Consider the following 25,759-nt stretch of genomic DNA (forward strand, 5'->3'; position numbering starts at 1 on the left):
CACTGGAGCCAGCTTCAAAGAGTTCCGATTGGCCAAAATTGGGACAATCTGAACACCAAGAGAACTGACTGAATTCATGAGTTCAGAATACTGTGCTAGGACTTTCAAAAGACCCTAAGAAATACAATGCTGAATAAGATAATTTTTGCCATCAAGAAATTCACAATTCAGCTTGACTCTGAGCATCAAAGAGGATATAACAACCACTAATTAGAATAAATGAAATTAAGTGCTGTGTTATCTCCCATTTCTGAACTATTAAGTACTCCCTATCAGTGCCAACCATATAGTCCTTATCAAATTCACTTTTCCACTTTTCTCTACCATACTAAAAGTTCTTTGGGTGCAGGGCTGCTCTTCTCATTGTGTCTATAACAATGTTAGAAAAAACCCCATTTAATGCAGCTTAACATCCAAAACTGACTTTACAATTCCACCTGGTTCTGTTTCTTGACCAGTGTGATATATCCTTTGAAGGTATTTATTTGGTCCTCTAATTCTGAGCACCAGATTCAAATCCCTTGTTTTATGTTGATTCTGTATCCTCTTAGTTGGCTGCTCACTCGGATTTCATCCTAGAAATCTCTTAAGTCTTCTGCAAGCATATCCTACCTTAGTTAATATTCCTAAGAGGCTTCCTTACTTGGTTTCTTACATTTTAAAGTTATAATATTTTTCCTCACCTGATTTTTAATTGAGATCTTTTTCTTTTCTAGGTGGTTTCCTTATCTAGCACCTTATCCCTCTCCTACTAGATCTCTGTGTTCATGTTTTCATTAATCAACTCCAGTTTCTTAATGAAATTACTATCATTAGAGGCACATGTTTTCATTAACAAGTTAAAAAAATTTTTTTTATCTATGGCAGCAATTAGATACACAGATGCATATAATGGGTAGAACACCAATTACATTTTATGAATACACCATGAAACTGAAAAGTGGCCGGGCACGGTGGCTCATGCCTGTAATCCCAGCACTTTGGGAGGCCGAGGCAGGTGGATCACGAGGTCAAGAGATCGAGACCATCCTGGTCAACATGGTGAACCCCTGTCTCTACTAAAAATACAAAAAATTAGCTGGGCACAGTGGTGCGTGCCTGTAATCCCAGCTACTCAGGAGGCTGAGGCAGGAGAATTGCCTGAACCCAGGAGGTGGAGGTTGCGGTGAGCCGAGATCGCGCCATTGCACTCCAGCCTGGGAAACAAGAGTGAAACTCCGTCTCAAAAAAAAAAAAAAAAAAAACACTGAAGAGTGGTCTAAAAGTCTTGAATAAAGTAAGGTATCCTGTGTGGGATTATGTATTTATTTATTTTGAGATAGTGTTTCACTCTGTCACCCAGGCTGGAATGCAGTGGTACAATCTCAGCTCACTGCAACCTCTGCCTTCCAGGCTCAAGAGATCTTCCCACCTCAGCCTCCAAAGAAATATAAGACGGTATACAGTAAGTCCTCCCTTAACGTTTTCCATAGGTTTTTGGAAACTGTCATTTTAAGTCAGATGATATATAAAGAAACCATTTTTTTCCCCTCATCATTATTTTTAAAATGACTTTATTCACAGACATGTTATATGTCCTTCGCTTGAAAGTCTCAGTTTCCAAGAACCTACTGATAATGTTAAGTGAGGACTTACTACACTGTCATTTGATTGTTAAAGTTCCTTATTTCAAAAATTCCAGTTTAATAACAAAATGAGTATACATACTAAAAACCATAGTAAGAATGTCTAAGACATTAAAAATACTTTTTGAAAGATACTTAAATCCATAGCTCAGGTTTATATAAACAGATATCAGAATTTAAAAAACTCAAGGAATATTCACATAATTTTTTTCTTACGTTTTTATTTTATTTTTTTAGAGTTAGGGTCTCACTGTCACCCACCTGGACTGCAGTGGCATGACCTTAGCTCACTGCAACCTCAGACTCCTCGGTTCAGAGCAATCCTCCAGCTTCAGTCTCCCAAGCAACTAAAACTACAAGGCCCACGCTATCATTCGTGTCTATATAAACATTTTCGAAGTCAAACTTCAGTAAGGGAGTTATTTAGATTTCTTTTTATTTACTCAAATTACTAATCACACGCTTATCTGGTAGAGATAATAAAAAAGATTCCTGTGACATAAGTTACAAAAATTACCTTCCCAACAAAAAAGACAGGATGACGAAGACCTCTGGGTAGTAGAAACCAATACGATGATCACTCCTAGAAAGCAAGTCGGTTCTATCTACCTGAGTTGTATGTTCTTTACAGCATACTAAAATAGTAATTTTTTTTTTGGCCAGCTTTGCCTTGAAATAGCTTACATTTCTCTCTCTCTCTTTTTTTTTTTTTTTGTTTTTTGGAGACAGAGTCTCCGTGGCTCAGGCTGGAGTACGCTAGTGAGATCTTGGCTCACTGCAACTTCTGCCTGTCAGGTTTAAGCCATTCCTGTGCCTGAGCTTCCTGAGTAGCTGGGATTATAGGCACATGCCACCATGTCCCGTTAACTTTTGTGTGTGTGTTTTTTTTTTTTTTTTTTTAGTAGAGACGGGGTTTAGCCATGTTGGCCAGGCTGGTCTCAAACTCCTGACCTGAAGTGAGCTGCCTGCCATGGCTTCCCAAATTGCTGGGATTATAGGTGTGAGCCACCTCACCTGGCCAAGAAAGCTTTCTTAGTAAGTTTATTCTTCAGCAGGATCAGGGAAGTTTAAAATCTAATTTAAATAATTACACTGAAATGCTCGCTTCTTCCTTCTGGGACTCCTATGTCTTTACTCTCTCCAGTTTCCCACTTATCTCCCTTGTGATTTTGGTCCTCTCCTGGCTCTCTATTCCTTAAAGGTTAAGGAGCTTCAGAAATTCCTCCTGGACACCCTTCTCTTTACATATAAATGCCATTTATATGCCACTGATGACTACACCTATTTTTTAGCCCTGACCTCTCTTCAGAATTTCAGATTCACATATCCACTGCCTATCTGATATCTTCATTTGAATGTTTAATGGAAATCTCAACTTTACCACAAACCTTGGCATAAAAATAGAGCTCTTAGGTGGAGCTGGTATTCCATGCCCGCATCTCTTTGGAGCTGTGAGTACCTTGGCAACTGGAACCCCAGAGCTTTCCCCAGCACCTCCTCTCTAATTTTTATAATTAAAAAAAAAAAAGAAAAAAAAAGAAAAGTGAAAAAATTTAAAAAAAAAGAAAAAAGAAAAAAATAGAGCTCTTGCTTACCTTTCTCTATCTTAGTCAATGGCACCAACTAACCATTCACTCAATTACTCAAGCCAAAACTCTCTGGAGCCACTGAATGCTTTTTCTTATGAGATAAACATACTTCTAACACAGCCACATTACGTTTCCACTTCTTCCATCCTTCTAAGCCATGTTTGATCTTGTCTGGACTGTTGTAACGGACTCCTGATGAATTCCCCTGTTCTCAATCTTTCTCTTCTACACTCAGTTCATCATATGGCAGGCAGAACAAATGAAATTATAAAATTTTCTGTTTGAAACCATCCAAAGAAGGCAGGCACAGTGGTGTGGCCATGCAGTCTCAGCTACTCAGGAGGTTAAGATGGAAGCATTGCTTGAGCCCAGGAGTTAGAGGCTAGCCTGAACAACATAGTGAAACCCCCACCTCTAAAAAAAGCAAAAACCAAAACAAACCCAACCAAAAAACCCCCAATAACAACAACTACAAACATCCAAAAGCTTTCCACTATACCCCCTGGTTTACAAAGTCCTACATAGTTGTCTCCTCGTATCTGTGGAAGATTGGGTCCAGGATGTCCCAAGGATACTAAATCCCATGGATGCTCAAGTCCCTGATATATAATGGCATATTTGTATATAACCCATGCCTGACTTCCTGTATACTTCAAATCATTTCTAGATTACTTATAATACCGAATACAATGTTAATGCAATATAAACTGTTATACTGTATTGTTTAGGGAATAATAAGGAAAAAAGTTTGTAGATGTTCAGTACAGATACAGATACAATAGTCTTTAAAAAATATTTTTGATCCATGGTTGGCTGAATCCACTGATGCAAAACTCATGGATATAGAGGACCAACTGGAAATAATCTGACCTCACCTGGCTCTCTAATCTTATCTTATACAATTTTTCCTACCCTTCACTATACACCAGACACACTAGTATTGTTTCTCAAAATGACCATTTCATTTTCTTCTAGGGTCTTTGGGCTAGTTGTTTCTTCTGTCTGGAATGCTCTTTCCACTGATTTTCACATATTAAGAAGCTTCTTGGCATTACCATGCAACTTACATGTTACCTCAACTGCAAAACCTTCCACAAACATCATTTTTTCATTAGAAATATTTTCACAAAGCACCTACTACATGCCAACATTGTTCTATATACTGGGAGAAAAGTACTCAACCTCATTAAACAATCAGGGAAATGCATATTAAAACTATAATGAGAAATCTCTTTATAGTCACAGAATGGCTAAAATAAAAAAGACAGACAATTCCACATGTTGATGAGGATGCAGAACAGTAAGAACTTTCTTCACTGTTTATAGACAGTATAAACTGGCATAAATCACTAAAGCAATGTTCTTAACAGACCAAACTGGAAATAATCCAAATGTTCATCAACACATCATGGTATATTTATACAAAGGAAAATTGTACAGTGATGAAAATGAACAATGTACAGCTACACTTTAAAATGACACAGTAAAATCTCACAAATAATGTTGGGCAAAAGAAGCAAGACACAAAAGAATACATACTGCAGGTTGGGCACGGTGGCTGGTGCCTGTAATCTGAGCACTTTGGGAGGTCGAGGTGGGCGGATCACCTGAGGTCGAGAGTTCAAGACCAACCTGACCAACAAGGAGAAACCCCGTCTCTACTAAAAATACAAAAATTGGCCAGGCGTGGTGGAGCATGCCTGTAATCCCAGCTACTCAGGAGGCTGAGGCAGGAGAATCGCATGAATCCGGGAGGCAGAGGTTGCAGTGAGCCGAGATCGCACCATTGCACTCTAGCCTGGGCAACAAGAACGAGACTTGTCTAAAAAAAAAAAAAAAAAAAAAAAAAAAAAAAAAAAAAAAAAAGAATACATACTGCAAAAAGCCATTTATATAAAGTTCAAAAACTTAAACTACTGTATTAGAAGTCTGAGATTATGGTTACCTTTGAGGAGAAGGGAGACAGCAGGGGTTGAAAGAGTATAAACAGGGATCTGGGTCTATTTCTTGGACCTGGGTAGTACCTACATGAGTATGATCATTTTGTCATAATTTATTGAGCTTTTGACTTGGACACTTCTCTGTATGTTATGCTGCTATACAAAACTTTTTTTTTTTTTTGAGATAGGGTCTCTCACTCTGGCACCTAGGCTGGAGTGCAATGGTGTGATCAAGGTTCACTGCAGCCTTGACCTCCTGGACTCAAGCAAACTTCCTGCCTCAGCCACCAGAGTAGACGGGACCACAGATACATGCCACCACGCATTTTTTTTTTTTTTTTAAAATAGAGACTAGGTCTCCCTATATTGCTCAGGCTGGTCTTGAACTCCCGGGCTCAGGTGACTCTCTGACCTCGGTCCCCCAAAATGCTGGTATTACAGGCATGAGCCATTCCCAGCCTACATACTTTTTTTTAAAACTTCTGTTCTTTAAATTATTTAACTTTTATGATTATGAAGCCATTCTATTCCAGAATGTTAAGGATAATAACCAGGGAACTCATACCAGGTCTCCTTTGAGGAAGCAATGGATAAACTGTTAGTTAATCTTAGTATCAGGAATAGTTGTGGCTCTTCTAGCTAACTGGTCTGTTCTCATCACTTCATGAAATGAATCTACATTTCAGTGTAGACACTCTGAAATGTTTAAGTGACCAGGTTTTCTTTTGTGCTAAAAGCCTTTGAGCCAAATCTGAGACCCACTTACAGGAAATAGGTATTTTTACGGTATGCATTTTTATAGTGGTCTTATTCATGCTTCCATATTATATTCCTACAGTTTTTTCCTTTTCTTTTTCTCCCAAAATTATAGTTTGTTATTTGCAGCAGTTGCAAATTTCCTTAATTCTATCTGCGATGAGGAAGGGTATTAATAAATAAAAATGCTTTAAAGGTATTTTTTCTTTCTTTTTAAAAAGAAGCAGTTGTTTGGTTTCTACTCTTCAATTTGCGCAATCTAGCTTTTAATTTTAACAGTAGAAAATTCTATCCTGTTGATTAATTTTCTTTTCATGTTTGTATAAGGTAAGGCTCCTTTCTTAGGCCACACATAAAAAACTGACATTAAAGTTAAACTTCATGTGAGTTATTTTCTGGCAGTCCTGATGAGTGAGTTTGGTTGGTTGGTTATTTATTTACTTATGAGAGTCCCACTGTGTTGCCTGGAATGCAGTAGCGTGATCTTGGTTCACTGCAACCTCTGCCTCACAGGTTCAAGTGATTCTCCTGCCTCAGCCTCCTCAGTAGCTGGGATTACAGGCACACACAACCATGCCTGGCTAATTTTTGTATTTTTAGTAGAGACAGGATTTCACCATGTTGGCCAGGCTGGTCTCAAATTCCTGAACTCAAGTGATCCGCCTGCCTCAGCCTCCCAAAGTGCTGGGATTACAGGTGTGGGCCACCATGCCCAGCCAGAATATCATTATTTTTAGTCAAAGCATATGCCAGGGAAAATTAATGTTTGTTGACTGATTTTTAGATTAGTTTTAGAAATAAAGTCAATCTATATGTAACTTTCTTGTTTCAGCAACATTAAAGCTTCCTTATCATGAGATGTCAAAATTTTAAAACAGGAGGTTGCTTTATTTTACTCACAATTTCCTTTGAGAACACCTTTTGAACATAAATAATTCCTAAGGTTCTCAAAAGAATAAAGACTTCTAGAATACACTTATTTATAACTTGTTCTTTCACACTATGGCTATCGATTTAAAGAGATTATAAGAAATAAATACAAATAGGTAAAGGTTATATGTAAGATGCTGAATCCCTCAAATGTTATCATGGCTGAAAATTAATATTTACAGGAATGATCCACCAAATTTCAAAACAAATCAAACTGAGCCACATCTAAGATTTACTGTTTCTGTTTATGCTTTGTTTCTCCTTCATTTAGAATTTACTCTTTGACCGACTACCCCCAGGAGGTATTACCCAAAACACACAGACTTTAACTGAAGGGTGTAATACCAGGAAAGGGTAATGTCTAAACTTTTTCCTTTGAGCTTTAAATTCATTTAGTGTTCAAAATGAGTGCTCTTTTTTCTTTCTTTTTCTTCTTTTTAAACAAATGAAAGTTATATTACCCTCTCAAGTCTCATCACTGTGAATAAACATTATTTTATAAATAATGTAAAACAAGAAATACAGTGTTTCATTAGTGTTCAGCCAAATGTTATCATTAGAATAGAAAATAATAAAGGACAAGAAAATTGACCTAAAGACACATTAACAGCAAGTATCTCTTTAATCAAAACATATTAGCTTAAATTACTCAGTACAGTATTTAGTAAAACTGAGAATTTTGTGAGTTGAATCTCACAGATTCAAGGTAGTGCCAGTTTAAAAAGCATTCAGATACTAAGAAATCTGTTAACTGATATTAGGCAAGTGTCCTTTTTTGCAATCTCAGTACCACCACCACGAGGGGAAAGAAGGCAAGGGTAGAAAGACTTCCCTCTGAGCGCAACGTAAACACCACACACCTACTCTATAGGTGTAAGCAACATTTTAGCTTAGTTGAAGTAACTTTGACATCTATGCAAACTATCAAGAGTTTTTATACCACAATAAAAAAATAAAATATTTGCCAGGAAAATATTAATTGATCATTTTAGGTCATGCTAACGAGGTTAAAGGTAAATAAATCCCCAATATTAGAACAGAAGACCTTGCTAAAAAGAAGACAATCTTCAAAAATATTATTATAACCAATAATTCATAGAAGATATTCAGCATGAGTCAGTCTTATAACCAGTAATTAAGTGTTGTTACAATACAGAGGAAGGAAGAAAGAAATATGTGAAGATCAAAATTTATCACTTACCTCATGATTCAGCTCTGCTATCTGATCTTTCAGTTCCCTAATATACTGGTTAGAATCAGACTTGTTAAGCTGTCCTTGAAACTTTCCTTCTTCTTTCTGTTTTGTGGCAAAACAACAAAGCAAAAACAAGAGGCGATTTTTCACAGCATGTACTCAATTATTTCAAGGTATAGGAAAACTGCAGGCACGTACTCTTTAATCAGCTGAATTCTGCACAAATCCATTCTCAAACCACCTCTGACAAACAGTTCATAGCAAATTATGCTGAATTTCTTTAAAAACGCTTAATAAAGGTTTACAATAAATATAATTTATAAAATATATCTTTTGAAGGAGTCTCAGAAATCAGTAATTGAATGGGTGTACGGACGAAAAAATTATCATAGAATTTCAAAGCCATTTATCTAGTTATTTTGAGGGGAGATGATTCTCTATTCATACCGTAAGAGATTCAATACTAAGTCAAGAAGACAGCAAGCTTCCCATAGCTTCATTGGGAATCTGCTTTTGCTTGGGGAACAGAAGAGGGGAAAAAAAGAAAAAGTTGTCCAAATCACTCTAAAAAGGGGAAGACAGCTTTGAGTCTCCTCTGTTTAATTAGCTCTCAATGTGGATTGGAAGTCTCAGATATAGCTGATTAAAAGCTGCTTCTGATCCTTTTGTTTCAGATGAGTGTTGGGACTATTTTCTAGGGATATAGATTGGTAAAGAGACGAACTTTTTCTTATACTACCTGAAAACAAATATAAATTATTTTTCAGATAAAGAGCTTATTCAACAGTGAAACTAGAACTGTTTTTGATGTCTCCAGATTATTTATAATTAGGAAGCCATGTGTCGATGCTTAAAATGTTAAGCAGCTCTGATCCGGAGCCTTCTACTCAAACTACTGAGTAAGCGCCTGATACCAAAAGAATATGGGCTTATTTTAACAGTTGCCAATCACCCAGTTTCCTTGCATGGAGATAACCATTGTCAATAGTTTTCTGGTGTAGTCTTTCCATTATATTTTACACATATATAATCAAACATACATGAATACATGCACACATGTATTTATCCATACTACAGAGAGTAGGTATGCTATTCTGTACTTTGCTATTCTCTCTCAATAATACAACTTGAAGATCATTTAATATCAATACATACAGAACAGAAAGATACACATTCTGACTTTAGAGAGCTTTGAAGTCCCTGTAAAAGTTACCTTAGTACTATCCAAGTATTCATAGGTTTTTTTTATAAAGTAGGTTTTAAAACGTGTCTTACAATTACCCTGAGAGTAACGGGTTGCTGTGAAAAGTATTTGTCAATGTGCAGATTCCTCCTATCTTTAAAATCATAGTCAGAAGGGACCTTGAACATCCTCTGGTTTAGTTCTCTGACTGAAGACAAGTCCACCCTCCACCTTCATCCTACATACTATTCACTAACATCCTCAGTAGGAAGTACCAAATAGAACTGTTCTAGCAATAGGCAGGGCACAGTGGCTCACACCTGTAATCCCAGCACTTTGAGAGGCCAAGGCGGGTGAATCACTTAAGGTCACAAGTTCGAGACCAGCCTGGCCAACATTATGAAACCTCGTCTCTACTAAAAATACAAAAAATTAGCGGGGTGTGGTGGCGTGCACCTGTAATCCCAGCTACTCAGGAGGCTGAGGCAGGAGAATCGCTTGAACCTGGGAGACGGAGGTTGCAGTGAGTCGAGAACATGTCACTGCACTCCAGCCTGGGCAACAAGAGCAAAAATCCATCTTAAAAAAAAAAAAAAAGAGTCAAGCATCTTTCCAACAAGACTGCTGTTCCATGTTAACAGTCTTTCCTACCCAAATTGCATCTCTAACTACCCTTAGTTTGTTCTTCAAATCCTTTCATCAACTTATTCCTATAAACTCCCTGTTTGTTTCACTAGAATATGGCCTGCTGAAGTGGTTTAGTGTAACTAATATTTGCATAGACACAAAAGGCCAACTACAGCTTCTACAGGCTTAAAATTCTTTTCTCATGTAGTCATGTTCCACATAATGATGTTTTGGTCAATGACAGAATGAATACATGAAGGCAGTCCCATAAGAGTATAATAAAAAAATCCCTAACGCCTGGTGACACTGTAGTTGTACAATGTCATGGTAAAACGCATTACTCATGTGTTTGTGGTGGTGCTGGAGTAGAGAAATCTACTGTGCTGCCAGTTGTATAAAAGTACTGCTATACAATTTTGCACAGTACATAATACTCGATAAAATGTTACAGATTTATGTTTTTAATATACTGTATTTTTTATTATTTTAGTATACTTTTTACTTACACAACACAAATTAACTGTAAGCCTCAGCCAATTAGCCAGGTCCTCCAAGAGATATTCCAGAAGAAAGCACTGTTCTCATAGGAGACGACAGCCGAATGTGTGTTACTGCCCTTGAAGACCTTCCAGCGGGACAAGATGTGGAGGTAGAAGACAGTGATATTGATGACCCTGACCCTATTTAAGTCTAGGATAATGTGTGTGTTTGTGCCTTCGTGTGTTTTTTTTGTTTTGTTTTTTTGAGACAGAGTCCCCCTCTGTCCAGGCTGGAGTGCAGTGGCACAATCTTGGCTGACTGCAACCTCCACTTCCCAAGTTCAAGCAACCTCCTAAGTAGCTGATGCTACAGGTGCATGCTACCATGACTGGCTAATTTTTGTATTTTTAGTAGAGATGGGGTTTCATCACATTGGCCAGGCTGGTCATCTTGAACTCCTGGCCTCAAGTAATCTGCCTGCCTTGGCCTCCCAAAGTGCTGGGATTATAGGCATGAGCCATTGTGCCCGGCCATATGCCTAAGCTTTTAATAAAACAGTTTAAAGAGTTAAAAAATAGCTTATAAAGATATAAAGAAGATATTTTTGTACAGCTGTACAATATATTTGTATTTTAAACTAAGTGTTATTACAAAAGAGTCAAAAAGTTAAAAAAAATTAAGTTTATAAAGTAAAAAAGTTACAGTAAGCTAAGGTTAATTCATCATTGAAGAAGGAAAAATTAAGAAAATAAATTTATAGTATAGATTAACTGTACTGTGTTTATGAAGTCTACAGCAGTGTGCAGTAATGTCCTAGGTCTTCATATTCACTCACTGACTCACCCAAAGCAACTTTCAGTCCTTCAAGCTCCATTCACCATACCATGCTCCACACAGGTGTACCATTTTAAATCTTTTATATTTTTATTGTACCTCTTCTATGTTTAGATACACAAATTCTGACCACTGTGTTACAACTGCCTACAGCATTCAGTAGAGTAACATGTTATACAGGTTTGTAGCCTAGGAGCAACAGGCTACACCATATAGTCTAGGTGTGTAAAGGGCTATACCATCTGGATTTGTGTAAGTATACTCTGTGATGTTCACACAATGATGAAATTGCCTAAGGATGAATTTCTCAGAACATATTGTAGTTGTTAAGCAATGCATAACTGCATAGTTACACATACTAATATCAGATACAGTTATCTAAGCCAAAACTGTCTTATTTAACAATTACTATATTCCAAATATGCTAGGCTTGTAAACTATATACAAAATACACCTTACGCTTTTTAGTCAAAAGCCTGTATTTAGGAAAAATACATATTCTTCTTTTGAAAATTTAGTTAGAAATATTAGTTTGACTCAACTGCCACAGAAAGGCTGAACTAACAGAATAGCAGAGATACTCAGTCAGAGTCCTCATCACATCATCTCTGAGGCCTTCCCTGTCTTCTCATTAACATGGAACAATAACGTCCCTTTATTATTTAAACCAGTCTAAATATAAATTTCTGCCTGGGTATGGTGGCTTATCCCTGTAATCATAGCACTCTCAGAGGCTGAGGTGGGAAGACTGCTTGAGCACAGGAGTTCAAAACCAGCTTGGGCAACATGGCAAGACCCTGTCTCTACAAAAAAATTTTTAAGAATTAGCTCGGCATGGTGATGGGCACCTGCGGTCCCAGCTACCAGGGAGGGTAATGTGGGAGGATTGCTTGAGTCTGTGAGGTTGAGGCTGTAGTAAGTTGTGTTCATGTCACTGCACTCCAGACTGGGAGACAGAATGAGAACCTGTCTCAAAAAAAAAAGAAAAAGAGAAATACAAACTTTTGCCACTTGCAACCAAATAGCTATTATATATTGAACACTTAAAACACAAGCCCTTCTCATTTGAGATTCCCAAAGGATTAAGTCCTAATGTCTAAAGCATCATTGTATGTGTACGATTTAATGTCTATGCACCTAGAGTAAGTACCATGTACCATCGCTGGAAGAAGTGAGAAAATACAGTTGACCCTTAATATGGGTTTGAACTGTGCAGGTCCACAAATAGATGGACTTTTGTCTGCCTCTGCCACCTTGAGACAGCAAGACAACCTCTTCTTACTTTAAGAACACACTCTATAATGCATGTAACATACAAAATGTGTTAATTAGCTGTTTATCAATAAGGCTTCTAGTCAAAAGTAGGCTCTTAGTAGTTAAGTTTTGGGGGAGTCTAAAGTTATACGTAGATTTTCCAATGTGCAGGGATCAGCATCCTTAATCCTCATGTTGTTCAAGAGTCAGTGTAGTTTACTCAAACCATTTTCTGTAGAGTTTAATTCTCTTGTGGAGCTCTCGTGGAGAAATATTGGCACTTACAATGTGCCAGGAATTTTCTATGCTTGCTTATGTGTAATCATCACAACGACACTGTGTGACAGGTAATATTATTCCTACTTCATAGATGAAGAAATGTAAATGAAAGACTGAGTGAATTGGTTGCCTAAGAGTCATAGAGATGGTTAATACATTTTTCACCTTAATTTATAGCATTCTGAACATGAGAAACAATGAAGCAGACAGAGATTTATGCAAAGAATCAAGCAACTTTGCTTTCTTGGATTTGTTACAGAAGTTTATGTATTTACTTATATATATATATTTAAAGATGGGGTTTCACCATGTTGGTCAGGCTGGTCTTGAACTCCCGACCTCAGGTGATCCGCCCGCCTTGGCCTCCAAAGTGCTTGGATTACAGGCGTGAGCCACTGCGCCCGGCCTATTTACTTTAATATTTATTTTAGCCCCTGATAATTTAAATTCGAACTACAGTATATAAAGAATGAAGATGAAATGCTACAGTCACTTGCATTCATGGTCCAAAGCTAATGACTCATATTAAACAAGTTGTCCAACACCATTTACATGTGCTTATGTCTGCCTCTTATTTTTAATCACCCACTTTTAAAATGAAATATTTCAAAGGCACAGAATAAGAACAAAAGAGTACTATAAGTACTATAAGAAAGATAAACTGACCATTGAAATTCAGTCTGTTTCATGACTATCTCACCCTAGATTTTCACTGGCTCTAGACTTACTCCATTCTCAGTTCTGTCTGTATACCCTCAAAGTGGAAAAGGATGATGTCAAACAGAGAATAAGAGAGTGAGTGAAACAGGAAGGAAGAATGTAGAAATGAGGGGAAAAAAACACAAGGATGAATCCTCATTCATATAAGAAAAACAAAACCATTGTTCTTTTTTTTTGGTTTGTTTTTAAATTAGAGATAGGGTTTCACCATATTGGTCAGGCTGGTCTTGAACTCTAAATCTCAGGTGATCCACCCGCCTTAGCCTCCCAAAGTGCTGAGATTACAGGCATGAGCCACTGTGCCCGGCCCTGTTCTTTTTTTTTTTTTTTTAAATGTACTTTGAGTTCTGGGATACATGTGCAGAGCTTGTAGGATTGTTGCATAGGTACACACACATGGTGGTTTGCTGTCTCCATCCGCCCGTCACCTACGTCAGGCATTTCTCCCAATGTTATCCCTCCCCAACCCCGCTATCCCTTCCCAGCCCCCCACCCCCCAACAGACCCCAGTGTGTGACATTCCCCTCCCTGTGATCATGTATTCTCATTGTTCAACACCTGCCTATGAGTGAGAACATGCGGTGTTTGGTTTTCTGTTCTTGTGTCAGTTTGCTGAGAATGATGGTTTCCAGATTCATCTATGTCCCTACAAAGGACGTGAACTCATCCTTTTTTATGGCTCCATACTATTCCATGGTGTATATGTGCCACATTTTTTTTGTCCGGTCTATCATTGATGGGCATTTGGGGTGGTTCCAGATCTTTGCTATTGTAAACAGTGCCGCAGTGAATATATGTGTGCATGTGTCTTCATAACAGAATGATTTATAATCCTTTGGGCATATATCCACTAATGGGATTGCTGGGTCAAATGGAATTTCTATTTCTAAATCCTTGAGGAATTGCCACAGTCTTCCACAATGGTTGAAATAATTTACACTCCCACCAACAGTGTAAAAGTGTTCCTTTTACTCCACATCCTCTCCAGCATCTGTTGTTTCGATTTTTTAATGATTGCCATTCTAACTGGCATGAGATGGTATCTCAACGTGGTTTTGATTTGCATTTCTCTAATGCCCAGTGATGATGTGCATTTTTTCATATGTTTGTTGGCCTCATAAATGTCTTCTTTTGAAAAGTGTCTGTTCATATCTTTCGCCCACTTTTGAATGGGTTTTTTCCTTGTAAATCTACTTTAGTTCTTTGTAGATTCTGGATATTAGCCTTTTGTCAGATGAGTAGATTGCAAAAATTTTTTCCCATTCTGTTGGGTGCCAGTTCACTCTGATGATTGTTTCTTTTGCTGTGCAGAAACTCTTAACTAGATCCCATTTGTCTATCTTGGCTTTTGTTGCCGTTGCTTTTGGATGGTAAAATGATCAACGCAACAAGAAGAGCTAACTATCCTAAATATATACGCATCCAATACAGGAGCACCCAGATACATAAAACAAGTTCTTAACGACCTACAAAGAGACTTAGACTCCCACACAATAATAGTGGGAGATTTTAACACTCCACTGTCAATATTAGACAGATCAACGAGACAGAAAATCAACAAGAATATCCAGGACTTGAACACAGATCTGGACCAAGCGGACCTAATAGACATTTACAGAACTCTCCACCCCAAATCCACAGAATATACATTCTTCTCAGCACCACATCACACCTACTCTAAAATTGACCACATAATTGGAAGTAAATCACTCCTCAGCAAATGCAAAAGAACGGAAGTCATAACAAACAGTCTCTCAGACCACAGTGCAATCAAATTAGAACTCAGGATTAAGAAACTCATCCAAAACTGCACAACTACATAGAAACTGAACAACTTGCTCCTGAATGACAACTGGATAAACAAAGAAATAAAGGCAGAAATAAAGATGTTCTTCGAAACCAATGAGAACAAAGACACAACGTACCAGAATCTCTGGGACACATTTAAAGCAGTGTCTAGAGGGAAATTTATAGCAATAAATGCCCATGTGAGAAGCAAGGAAAGATCTAAAATTGACACCCTATCGTCAAAATTGAAAGAGCTGGAGGAGCAAGATCAAAAAAATTCAAAAGCTAGCAGAAGACAAGAAATAACTAAGATCAGAGCAGAACTAAAGGAGATAGAGACACAAAAAAAACACTTCAAAAAAATCAATAAATCTAGGAGCTGGTTTTTTGAAAAAACCATTATTCTAATAGGAGGATTCTCCAAATCCCATATGTGACATGAGAAGTGGCAGCAGCATCTGAGTAAACCGATATACTTCCAAGGGGGACTAATTTGATAAGAATCGCTCATTTGGATACGTAAGCTCAGCTATCCTTTTAGATGGTATTTTTTTCTTTTTGCGGGGGGCAAGGGAGCCTAATTTTTGTATGAGGTCATACTCACTTCCTTGGTTGATTAAATGAAAAGTGAAATACACTTCTGGGAAGAAACCCTTCTGGATGAGATAGAAAGGTTAGATGTTTGCAATATGGAATCCGACTTGGAGAAAAGTACCTTTGAATCCGGTCCATTAAAGGTAAAGTTCTTGAGGATTTTGGACATCTCACAGCTATAAAATTAGGGATAATATAACATTTTCAGGGTAAATAAGATGACAATGGCCAAGGTAAACTCTAACATTGTAAGACAGAAGTTCAAAAATGCAGAAAAACTTTAGATTTGAAAGGCTGTAGAATGCCTAGTAACAACAATTAATACCAATTCTGTCCTCCAGAACAACTTGCAATGAAAATAAATTCTAGTAAAACAGGAATCAATAAATTTGTTTTACAGAAAGCTACCAAGTGACTCCAAAGATGTTTTTTTCCAAAGGTGGGTCTTAGTAGAGTTTAGCTTAAAACTTTGTAATAGCATTTTATTTGGAGGAAAAATGGCATTTGATGAAAAACACAGAAGCTAAGAAACTTTATGATAAAACAGATGGAATATTTTTAACTTTAAAAGTGTTTCCTGGTGTGGTGGCTCATGCCTGTAATCCCAGCACTTTGGGAGGCCGAGGTGGGTGGATCACCTGAGGTCGAGAATTCGAGACCAGCCTGACCAACATGGAGATACCCTATCTCTACTAAAAATACAAAATTAGCCGAGTGTGGTGGCGCATGCCTGTAATCCCAGCTACTTGCAAGGCTGAGGCAGGAGAATCACCTGAACCCAGGAGGCTAGGATGAGCTGAGATCACGCCACTGCACTCCAGCCTGGGCAACAAGAGTGAAAGCACATCTCAACAACAAAAAAGTGCTTCCTGGACTTCTATTCACTGTGGAAAAAAGAATTTCAAAGAGGAAAACTATATTTTTTATTAAATCCAATTATTTTGTTGTCCTATTTAGATTTAAATAAAATTTAATAAAGCTTAATGTTGGGTTTCTTCCGCGAAACTTCCACAAACAAAAAGTTGGACTATGATGCCCATTAAGTCATTGTTTCTGTGGTGATGCACACATACATAAACACATGCACACACACGCAGAAAACAAACAACATTTAAGGCACACTGGATAAACTGAGGAAAGAGAAAGGGTGATTAAGCAACTCCAGGCTATGGCAGTAACCCCTGGACAAGACAATTACTATCTCAGCATATTTGTTACACATTAGTAGTACACTAGTGTGACAGACCAGTTAGAAAGCTCTGCATGGGATATTCTGATTCAACAGTCTGCCTTAAGGAAATACAGCTGACATTCCAAAAACAGAAGTAAAAAATGAGATGTCCTAAATGCTATTTAATAAATCAAAATGTATCCATGACCATTTATCTAAAAGTCTGTGATTTTTATGTTCTACTAACAGGCTCTCATTTAAACATGTTAATTCAAAGTCTTTTAGGATCCTCTTTAGAAGTTAAAACAGGGTAACTATATTTACAAAACCAAAAGACATTACCAATGAACTACTATAACCTAAGTGGATACCACTTTCATTTCAGTTCTGGGACAGTTCATTTAATTATCTAATGTTTAAGATTTTTTTCCTAAGTATTTTTATAGCTTTCTATTTTCAAACAGTGTCCACATGGTTGCTTCTGATAAGCAGGTGGGAAAATGTCAACTACAGTAATAAATTTGCCAGAAACCTGCGTTTTCTTGAGGTTTTCTTTTGGTCTAGCTGATAACAACAGATTGCCAGTTAACTGGTTTCCTAAGTAAAACAATTAGGTAAGTAACAAACTTAAAGAAAAAGAGGCCCAACATATCAACAATTTAGGTATTCTGCACTTTCACTGAAGAGACCTTAAATACATACCTTTTCTCAAAGCACAAATAAAACCTTCTACTAAGAGGGCATAATGTAACATGTGTAAAAGGTATACATGTATATTTCACTCTTCGTTCTATCTTTGAATAATTCTTTCAGCAATTACCATTATAATGTCCATAATAATCTGATTCACACTAAGGCCTTAAGCCAAGACAGCTTTATATGTATGAAGTTCTTAATCAAATGGTCATCAATAACTCAGTTAATGATATGCATATATAACTGTTTAGGGGCAAAGCATAACAATTTAACTTTGAAGGGAACTTATTAAAAAATAAGATCCCTACAATGGTAGATGAATATCTGATAAAGCAACAGAAAAAGTAAATATATCAAAATATTAATAGAATGGAGATAGTGGCTTTACAGTTATTCACTGTACAATTCTTTCAAATTCTATATGTTTGAAATTTTTCATAGTAAAATAGTGGGAGGAAAAGTTATCAATGAAAAACAATTCATCTCCTCTTTCCTACTATCATCTGCTAAAAAGTAAACACTGGTCTACACTGCCCTTCATGTACACACACGAATGAGATGTAGGTCCCCCAAATATTAGAGTAGGCTGAGTTACAGTTTATCTCTTTAATATTTTACAGTAGATTTTGTGGAAGTTACTTCAAGATCTATTTGCTCTCTTCCACTACATAGTGGTGAAAGGATTGGAATGATCCCACCCTAACTCCATGGGTAGGATCTCACTGGTCAAGTCTAAACCAAACAGGATAATCTTATCTGTTTTGTACAGTGATTGGTTCAGGGGTTGTTCAAATAGCATGACTAAAAACTTTTGCAAGTAATTATAGAGTACAGCTTCTTATTCTGAACTGTACGATATATGGATATAAAATTCATCTGTTAGCCATTTTAATACAATGAGATAAACCTCCTGAGGATAGAAATGAGAAAGACAGCAGAGCCTTCAGAATCATGGCTAGTTACAAGTTGGAGCCCAAATCAAACTTTTCCTGAAGCATATTTCACTTCTAGACTTGTTAGCTATATAAGCCAATAAATCCCCTTTATTTAAGCCAGTTTGAACTGAATAGTCCATTATCGGCAATAAAAACATACTACCTAATAAATATATTTTAAATGGCTAAGAAAATGAATATAGTAATATGAACAACATACCCTAGAAAATATTTAAAACAGTGATCCCCAAAGTTAATTAGAGAAGTACCACTTCAGGAGTTTTATAAACATACAGATTAAGGAAACTCACCCCTGACCTACTAAATATCTAGGAACAGGACTTGAAAATCAGTGTATTTTGAAAGCTACACAAAGAGTAATTCTGACACAGCCAGTGACTTACATTTGAAGTGTACTGGTTTGAACAACCTTTGAAAATTAACTATTTTTAAAAACATAAATTAAAAATTCTATGTATATACCAAAGATAAATGCTTTTATCCTATTTCCTAAGGATCTCAAATATTATAAGTTTAATCTCATTATAGATTTTTTGTATAGTTTTACATATAACAAAGAGATAAATATTTCCTTTATCACCACCACCACCATCACCACCGTAAATGTGGTACAAGACCAAGACTCATACACTTATTTACAAATAGTCTCCACATTTCCAGAGTGAATATATCTAAAAACAAAAATAGAGGAAAACTGTCAAGGGTCCTTAAATTAATTGCTTTTAATTCTGCCGGGCACGGTGGCTCACACCTGTAATCCCAGCACTTTGGAAGGCTGAGGTGGGTGGATCACCTGAGGTCAGGAGTTAGAGACCAGCCTGATCAATACGGTGAAACCCTGTCTTAAAAAAAAGTTAAAAAAATTTTTTTTTTCTTTCAATTCCGCTATCAGTTTCACTTTACATTATTTCCACGTTAGTTTTCAGCTGGTCAGTTCCCTGTCTACAGAGTTGGTTCAATTTTGAACTCAAATCCTGCTCTTGGTTAACCCAGCTCTCAAACAGAAAACATTATTTTAAAATTTAGTAATGTATGATGAGGAACTAAATAAAATGTTTAGGATCTGAGAAAATTCCACACATGACTCCCATCACTGAAAATTAAGATAATCATTCTAAGGAACAAAGAAAACCCGAACATTTGGGGACCAGCAAAATAATTATTTTAGCACTCAAAAGCATTATATCTGTAAAGAGAAATGGCAATAAATAAGGAAATAATGAATCTGATTTTCTAACCTATATATTATATAGGTAACAGGTTGACAGTAAAAAAGCTGCGTTTTCTAATATAACACATAGGAGTGTGTAGAGGAATATCACACTAAGAGCAGTAATTCTGGTGTTCGATTACCTGAATTGCTTGTTAATGACCTAGGCATACACATTCACTTGTTTTATCCCTGCAATCATGGAGAGCTATCATCACAGAAAGGATGAAGAAGAGATGGAATTTGCCCAGGATGTGTCACATATTCTGTTTGCCGAAAAATCAATAAATGCTGTGATCCACAGGAAAATAAAAAGTGAGTACGTATTTGTGCAGTGTGTATACAGCCACAGTAGAAAGTGGGCATTTTATTCAGAGGTACCTTCACCTGTATCAGCTGCACTAAAACATACCACTTAAAAAGCTGAACAATTACATGTGGTGGTGCAACAACCTAGGAGATTAAAGAGAAAATGAGAAAGGTTTTCTTTATAGTTCCAAGCAGCAAGCTTTTAATACATTACAGTGCAGCAAAACTGAGACAAATACAATGTCAAGTTGCTTTGAGCAAGTGTTTGGGATAAAAGTGGGGTTTAGTAGTGTGTAATACCGAAAAACACTGGGGAGGTAACAGAAAGAAAAGACATGGATCTCAAGCTTGTTTAAATTCATACATTTAATGTCAGGCTAATTTTTAAAGAGAAGTTCTAAAGGGTATGTCTAAGAGTCCATTCTTGTTTTTTAATCTATGTTTTAGTTTGGTTTTCTATAAACACAGTGGGGGAACATTTTAAAACATTGCATGAACTACGTTTATAAATTAATCTATATATAATTTATAAGGTCCTAAAAATGAATTTTTAAAAATCTATGTTTTTAATATTGGTTTAATATTTCCAATATTTAATATTAAAATATTTAATATTGGAACCTAGTGTAAAGAATAAAAACAAGGATGGAAAGGCAGTAGGGTCTCATTGTGAGAAACTTACATGAAAAGTGGTTATGTCCAATATCTGGGACACTTTTTAGATAGGAAGATAGCAGAAAGCTGTGTTTCAAGTCATAGGTTTAAAAATATACTATACAATTGGACAGTTTGCTTACAAGTTGTGTTTTTATTTTTTGAGAATTTAATCAGTTAACAACTACTTAGTGTAACAGAAGCATAACTGAGGTAGTAGAAAGTATCCCAGACTAGGAGGCAAATATAAAAACATCAACTCCATTATTTTACGTCTTACAAAATTTTCCCCTAGCTTTGTTTTCAAAATTTTCAAATGTATAGAAGAGCAGAAATAATAGTACAGTGACACCCATATACCCTTCACCTATATTCACCAATTACCATCTTGTTACATAGGCTTTCGTTCTTTTGCTTTTTATGTACGTGTGCAAACACAGATTTTTTTCCTGAGCTATCTGAATGTAAATTGCATGTGTCATGACATTTTACTGCTATATATTTCAGCATGCATCCTCTAAGAATAAGGAACTGCCCTATGCAATCAAATGCCATCATAACACTTAAATTTACAGTAATTCCATAGTATCACTGAACAGATGGTTCTTATTCAAATTTCCCCAAAAGGACCCAAAATGTTTTATTATTGCCCATAATCAAACCAAGGTTCATGGTTAACATTTGGTTTTTACATCCCTTTAGCCTCTTTTAATCTACAGTCATCCTTGTGCCTTTTTTTTTTTTTTTTTTTTTGAGAAAGTCTCATTCTGCTGCTCAGGCTAGAGTGCAATGGCACGATCTTGGTTCACTGTAACCTCTGCCTCCTGGGTTCAAGCAATTCTCATGCCTCTTGAGTAGCTGGGATTACAGGCATGCCACCACACATGGTTAATTTTTGTATTTTTAGTAGAGATGGGGTTTCACCATGTTGACCAGGCTGGTCTCAAACTCTTGACCTCAAGTGATGCACCCACTTCAGCCTCCCAAAGTGCTGGGATTATAGGCATGAGCCACCCTGCCTGGCCTTTATGCATTTTTAAAATTTTTATCACATTGTTAATTTTTCTGAAGAGTCCAAGTCTGTAGACTGTATATTATCTAAGCTGCAACAGAAACATTTTCCATTCCAACATTACTCCAAATAAAATACTGTTTTTATTACTTTTATTCAAACCAAGTCGGCAGCAGAATAAACTAATATAATGCATATTTAAGGGTAGGGTGGATCAAAGGATTAAGTATAGAAGACATGGGCACAAAAATTAAATATCTGAAGTGAAGGACTCAGAAAACAGGAACAGTGCTAAAAGACACTGGTAAATATGTATGACATGTATTCCATTTTAGAGTCATACATGTATTAGATATATCTATGTATACATATGTATACTGGTTAACATACATATTTTATATATGTACATTAAAAGCTAAACATAATATTGGTAGTTATGATTTTTAAATTTTTTTGCTTCATGTTAAACATATTTGTAATTATAATTTTTAAATTTTTTGCCTCTTATTAAGAGACCAATCTACAGATTTAACCTTTCAGTCCTATGAAGTCCAAAGAATTCTCTCTATATTTAGCATAACTTTATTTTTAAATTTTTACTAAAATATAAGTAAAATTATTAAGAGGAATATTGATAAAATTTATCAAGAGGGATAGCTAATGGGGTAGAAAAAAAGGTCAAATACAAAATAGTTGGTAAGCAAGTAACTGAATAATTTTTGGAGTGGCATTCCTACTGGAATATCTGGTACAGAAGAGGCTTTTGAATGGCTGATTTTTACATACAAACTTACCTATAGCTTAAGACATCTGATAGACTGCTAGCCCACTGATTCTGGTTCCTAGTTCTGTCTATATTAGTGGGCAAATACAAGAGTGGTATGTATTCTCCCAGTTAAAAATAATAATCTGAACCCTTTGATACAACTCTTCATGGCTGAGCCTCTTGTCAATCTTACACGTTCATTGCCATCTTTGGTAGTTCAATGATAACCACTGGAATAACATGGTGAGCATTCAAAACTTGTCAGAAACCTGGAATTCTCTTTGTAGCTTTGAGGCTACGATTGTCAGTAATGTCCAAAGCATGAAAATAAGTATTGAGTGCCAGAAAAGGATATGAAAAAAACCTTACAAGATACTTAAGACTTGAGTATACACTAAGAAAACGGCATTATCTCTATAACAGGGTGGGAGAACTCTAGGCCATACTCTTGCCAAGTCCAAATCAGCCTGTATAGATGTTAGTCTACCAGTTCAGCAGAAGGGCTCCAATATAATTCCCTTTAAGGAACACAGCCTTCTCCTTTCACCCCATCAAGCTTCTCCTGTTTTGTCAGGCATAGGCATACTAAGGTTCACTCATCTTTGCCAGGATCCTGCCCATTTTTCCTCCTCCCTTAATTTTTATTCCAGAATATGCTGGTCTGATTTGAAATATAAACGTAAGGAATTAGCTCACACCACTTGTAGGGCCTGGTAGCTTGGAAGTTTTTGTATGGCTTGCCAGCAGGGTAGAAATCCATGAAATGCAGGTCAGAGTTGATGCTGCAGGATAGAATCAGCAGGGCAGGCCAGCAGGCTGTCTTGAGGCAGGTTGGTTAGAGAATGCTTCATAAATTGTCATCTGAACCAAAAGTGGTTCGTAAGATGCCTTCTTCAAACTGTGTTGGCATCACTTTAAATACATACCAAAACCTTTCAGCCTGTTTTGTCCTTTGTCTCTGCAAAAAATATTCTATAGAGTAGGTGGATGACTTTAAATTCTGGGAAAAGCATAGGGTTAGTCACAAAGAAACCTCTAAGAAAGGGAGGATTTGCCATAAAAGGAAAGCATCAAATATCCACTCATTAAGCTTCATCTTGCTCATGAGATATTGCTCACACAATTGGAAAATTCTGTAGCTGAAGAAAATGTGATTCATATTCTAGATAGACATTTTAATATCCTCATATTCCACGGCACGAGGATTATCTCAGTGAATGTTTTATGCCTGTTTTTGTTTTCTGGCTTTGTTGCTGTTGTTTTGGATATGATAAACTGTAAACAGATGCTTCTGTTTAGTGCAAGGCAACGTTCATCTTTTCTCTATAAGGAAAAGATGTATGGTGCTGTATTTCACTTACTAGTGATAAACACTGCCATGCTAGACTAAGTTAAGATTCTGACAAGTCCTTTGGGCAGTGGTGTGCACTGGATACCACTTCTTTTAAAGAATTAGTTTGAAAAGGCCTTTTTAGATTCATGTGAATGCTATTTCATCTTTTTGTCATTCAAATCCACACTGTTATTTCTCTAGATGCTCTTCTCCCAGCTTGATGACTATTACGGTCTAGACCTACTGTTTCCACTTGGTAGATTCTTGTCACCATTTCTTTCTTTTAGCAAGACTAAAGTCTAGAGAAATCTGGACTGAAAAAGTAATGCTAAGTCCTTTTTTTTTTTTTGGTATGGCCCCTTTACCTGCTTATGTACTCATAGGTGGCTTGAACTAAACATAGCTTGAGCCTGGTCTCAAAAGCACTAGAGATTAAAAATGGACTCATTTTAATAAAGTGGTTTAGTAACTTATCAAGGACCACATGACTAACCAGGAAAAAGCAAGGAGTAGAAGCCAGGTTTCACTCTTAGTCCCATACTCTTTATATCATTATAAATGGCTCCAATATAAACAATGGTTTTGTTTGTTTTTAAATAGAGACAGGGTCTTGCTACATAGCCCAGACTGGTCTCATACTCCTGGGCTCAAGTGATCCTCCTGCCTCAGCCTTGCAAAGTGCTGTTATTACAGGTGTGAGCCATCACACCCAGTCTAAACCTAAACTCATGATTTTGATTTGAGACAGATCATAGCAGGGTTATTCAAGTATCTTTTCCTGAGCCCTCTGTAAAGAGTGATATCAAGTCAAAAATGGGAAGGAGAGTTGTCAAAGTTTCTCTCCTTGTCAAAATAGCATCAGATGACCAGACAGCTCCTATATATTCATCTTATTAATAAACCATTCTCTTCCCTAGTCTGTTTGAAGGACCTACGTAGAGTTTATTTTGCCAAAAAACATGTAAATCAAACATTTAAATCTAATAGTCTAATTAGACTATTAGATTATTAGAATTTAATAGACAGTCAATGGAAGGAGGCCAGTGTGGAAAACCAGATTATAATTACTTATGAATTCAGTAATCCCTTCTCATATGAAGTCAAGGGAGGCCAAGGTACAAAGAATAAAACAAAGATCAACAAAAGACAGCCTACATAAAGATATCAATGATATTTTATACATTTCAGGGCAGTAATACACTATAAAATTAATTTCCTTTTTCAGCAATTTTAATGTGATGGTTTGGTTTTGCTGTGACTAATAGTTATTAATAGTCATTTTTCCCCTCTGTATACATTTCTCCATCAACTATTTATTACCTTTAGCTTGTAAATGGGAGTTCACCTTTTGTACAGAAAAATCTAAATGTTTGAGGGGAAAAAGTGAGAAAAAACAGTTCTAATAAAAAACAAAAGAAGAAACCTATGAGCTCTCAAAATCCCGAGTTCAAGTGATCCACCCGTCTTGGCCTCCCAAAGTGCTGAGATTACAGGCGTGAGCCCCCACGCTTGACCTAAATTATTTAACTTAAATGGTCGCTTATGATTAACAATCAATGTAAAAATGTATTATAGTTTGTACTAGTTTACAAATTATAGTAAAATACTGAATATTCAAGCTTCTCTTTAACTGTTCATTGTAAATAACCAATGACTCAGGAAGAGGGAACACTTAGAAGAATAATCTTATATGTATTATTAAAGTAGAAATGAGAAAACCTTCAGAATGACAATGTATTTAAGTAAAAATCTTGTTGGAATTTTGTATCTATCATTATTACTATATACTTATCTGATCAAGCTAAAGAAAACCCATGAGGCTAATGCTTGAACAAGAATAGCATAAAACCAATTTCTA

The 25,759-nt window shown here is 36.4% G+C and overlaps 1 protein-coding gene across 6 annotated transcripts in view; it reads right to left on the reverse strand.

The window, feature by feature from the left end:
* Positions 1-25,759, reverse strand: part of EVI5 (ecotropic viral integration site 5) — a 256,816-nt gene that overhangs the window by 23,455 nt on the left and 207,602 nt on the right. For all 6 annotated transcript variants that reach the window (XR_010340665.1, XM_012435437.3, XM_021668008.2 and 3 more), the window contains one exon: positions 8,042-8,137. Coding sequence is in view for 5 of the 6 variants with exons in the window: in XM_012435437.3 (XP_012290860.2) it covers positions 8,042-8,137 (96 nt within the window). In the remaining variant the exon portion in view is untranslated. The remainder of the gene's footprint in view (positions 1-8,041; positions 8,138-25,759) is intronic.

Source organism: Aotus nancymaae, unplaced genomic scaffold, assembly GCF_030222135.1.
Source record: "Aotus nancymaae isolate 86718 unplaced genomic scaffold, 86718_ANA_hifiasm-v0.15.2.pri h1tg000122l, whole genome shotgun sequence".
NCBI lineage: Eukaryota > Metazoa > Chordata > Mammalia > Primates > Aotidae > Aotus > Aotus nancymaae.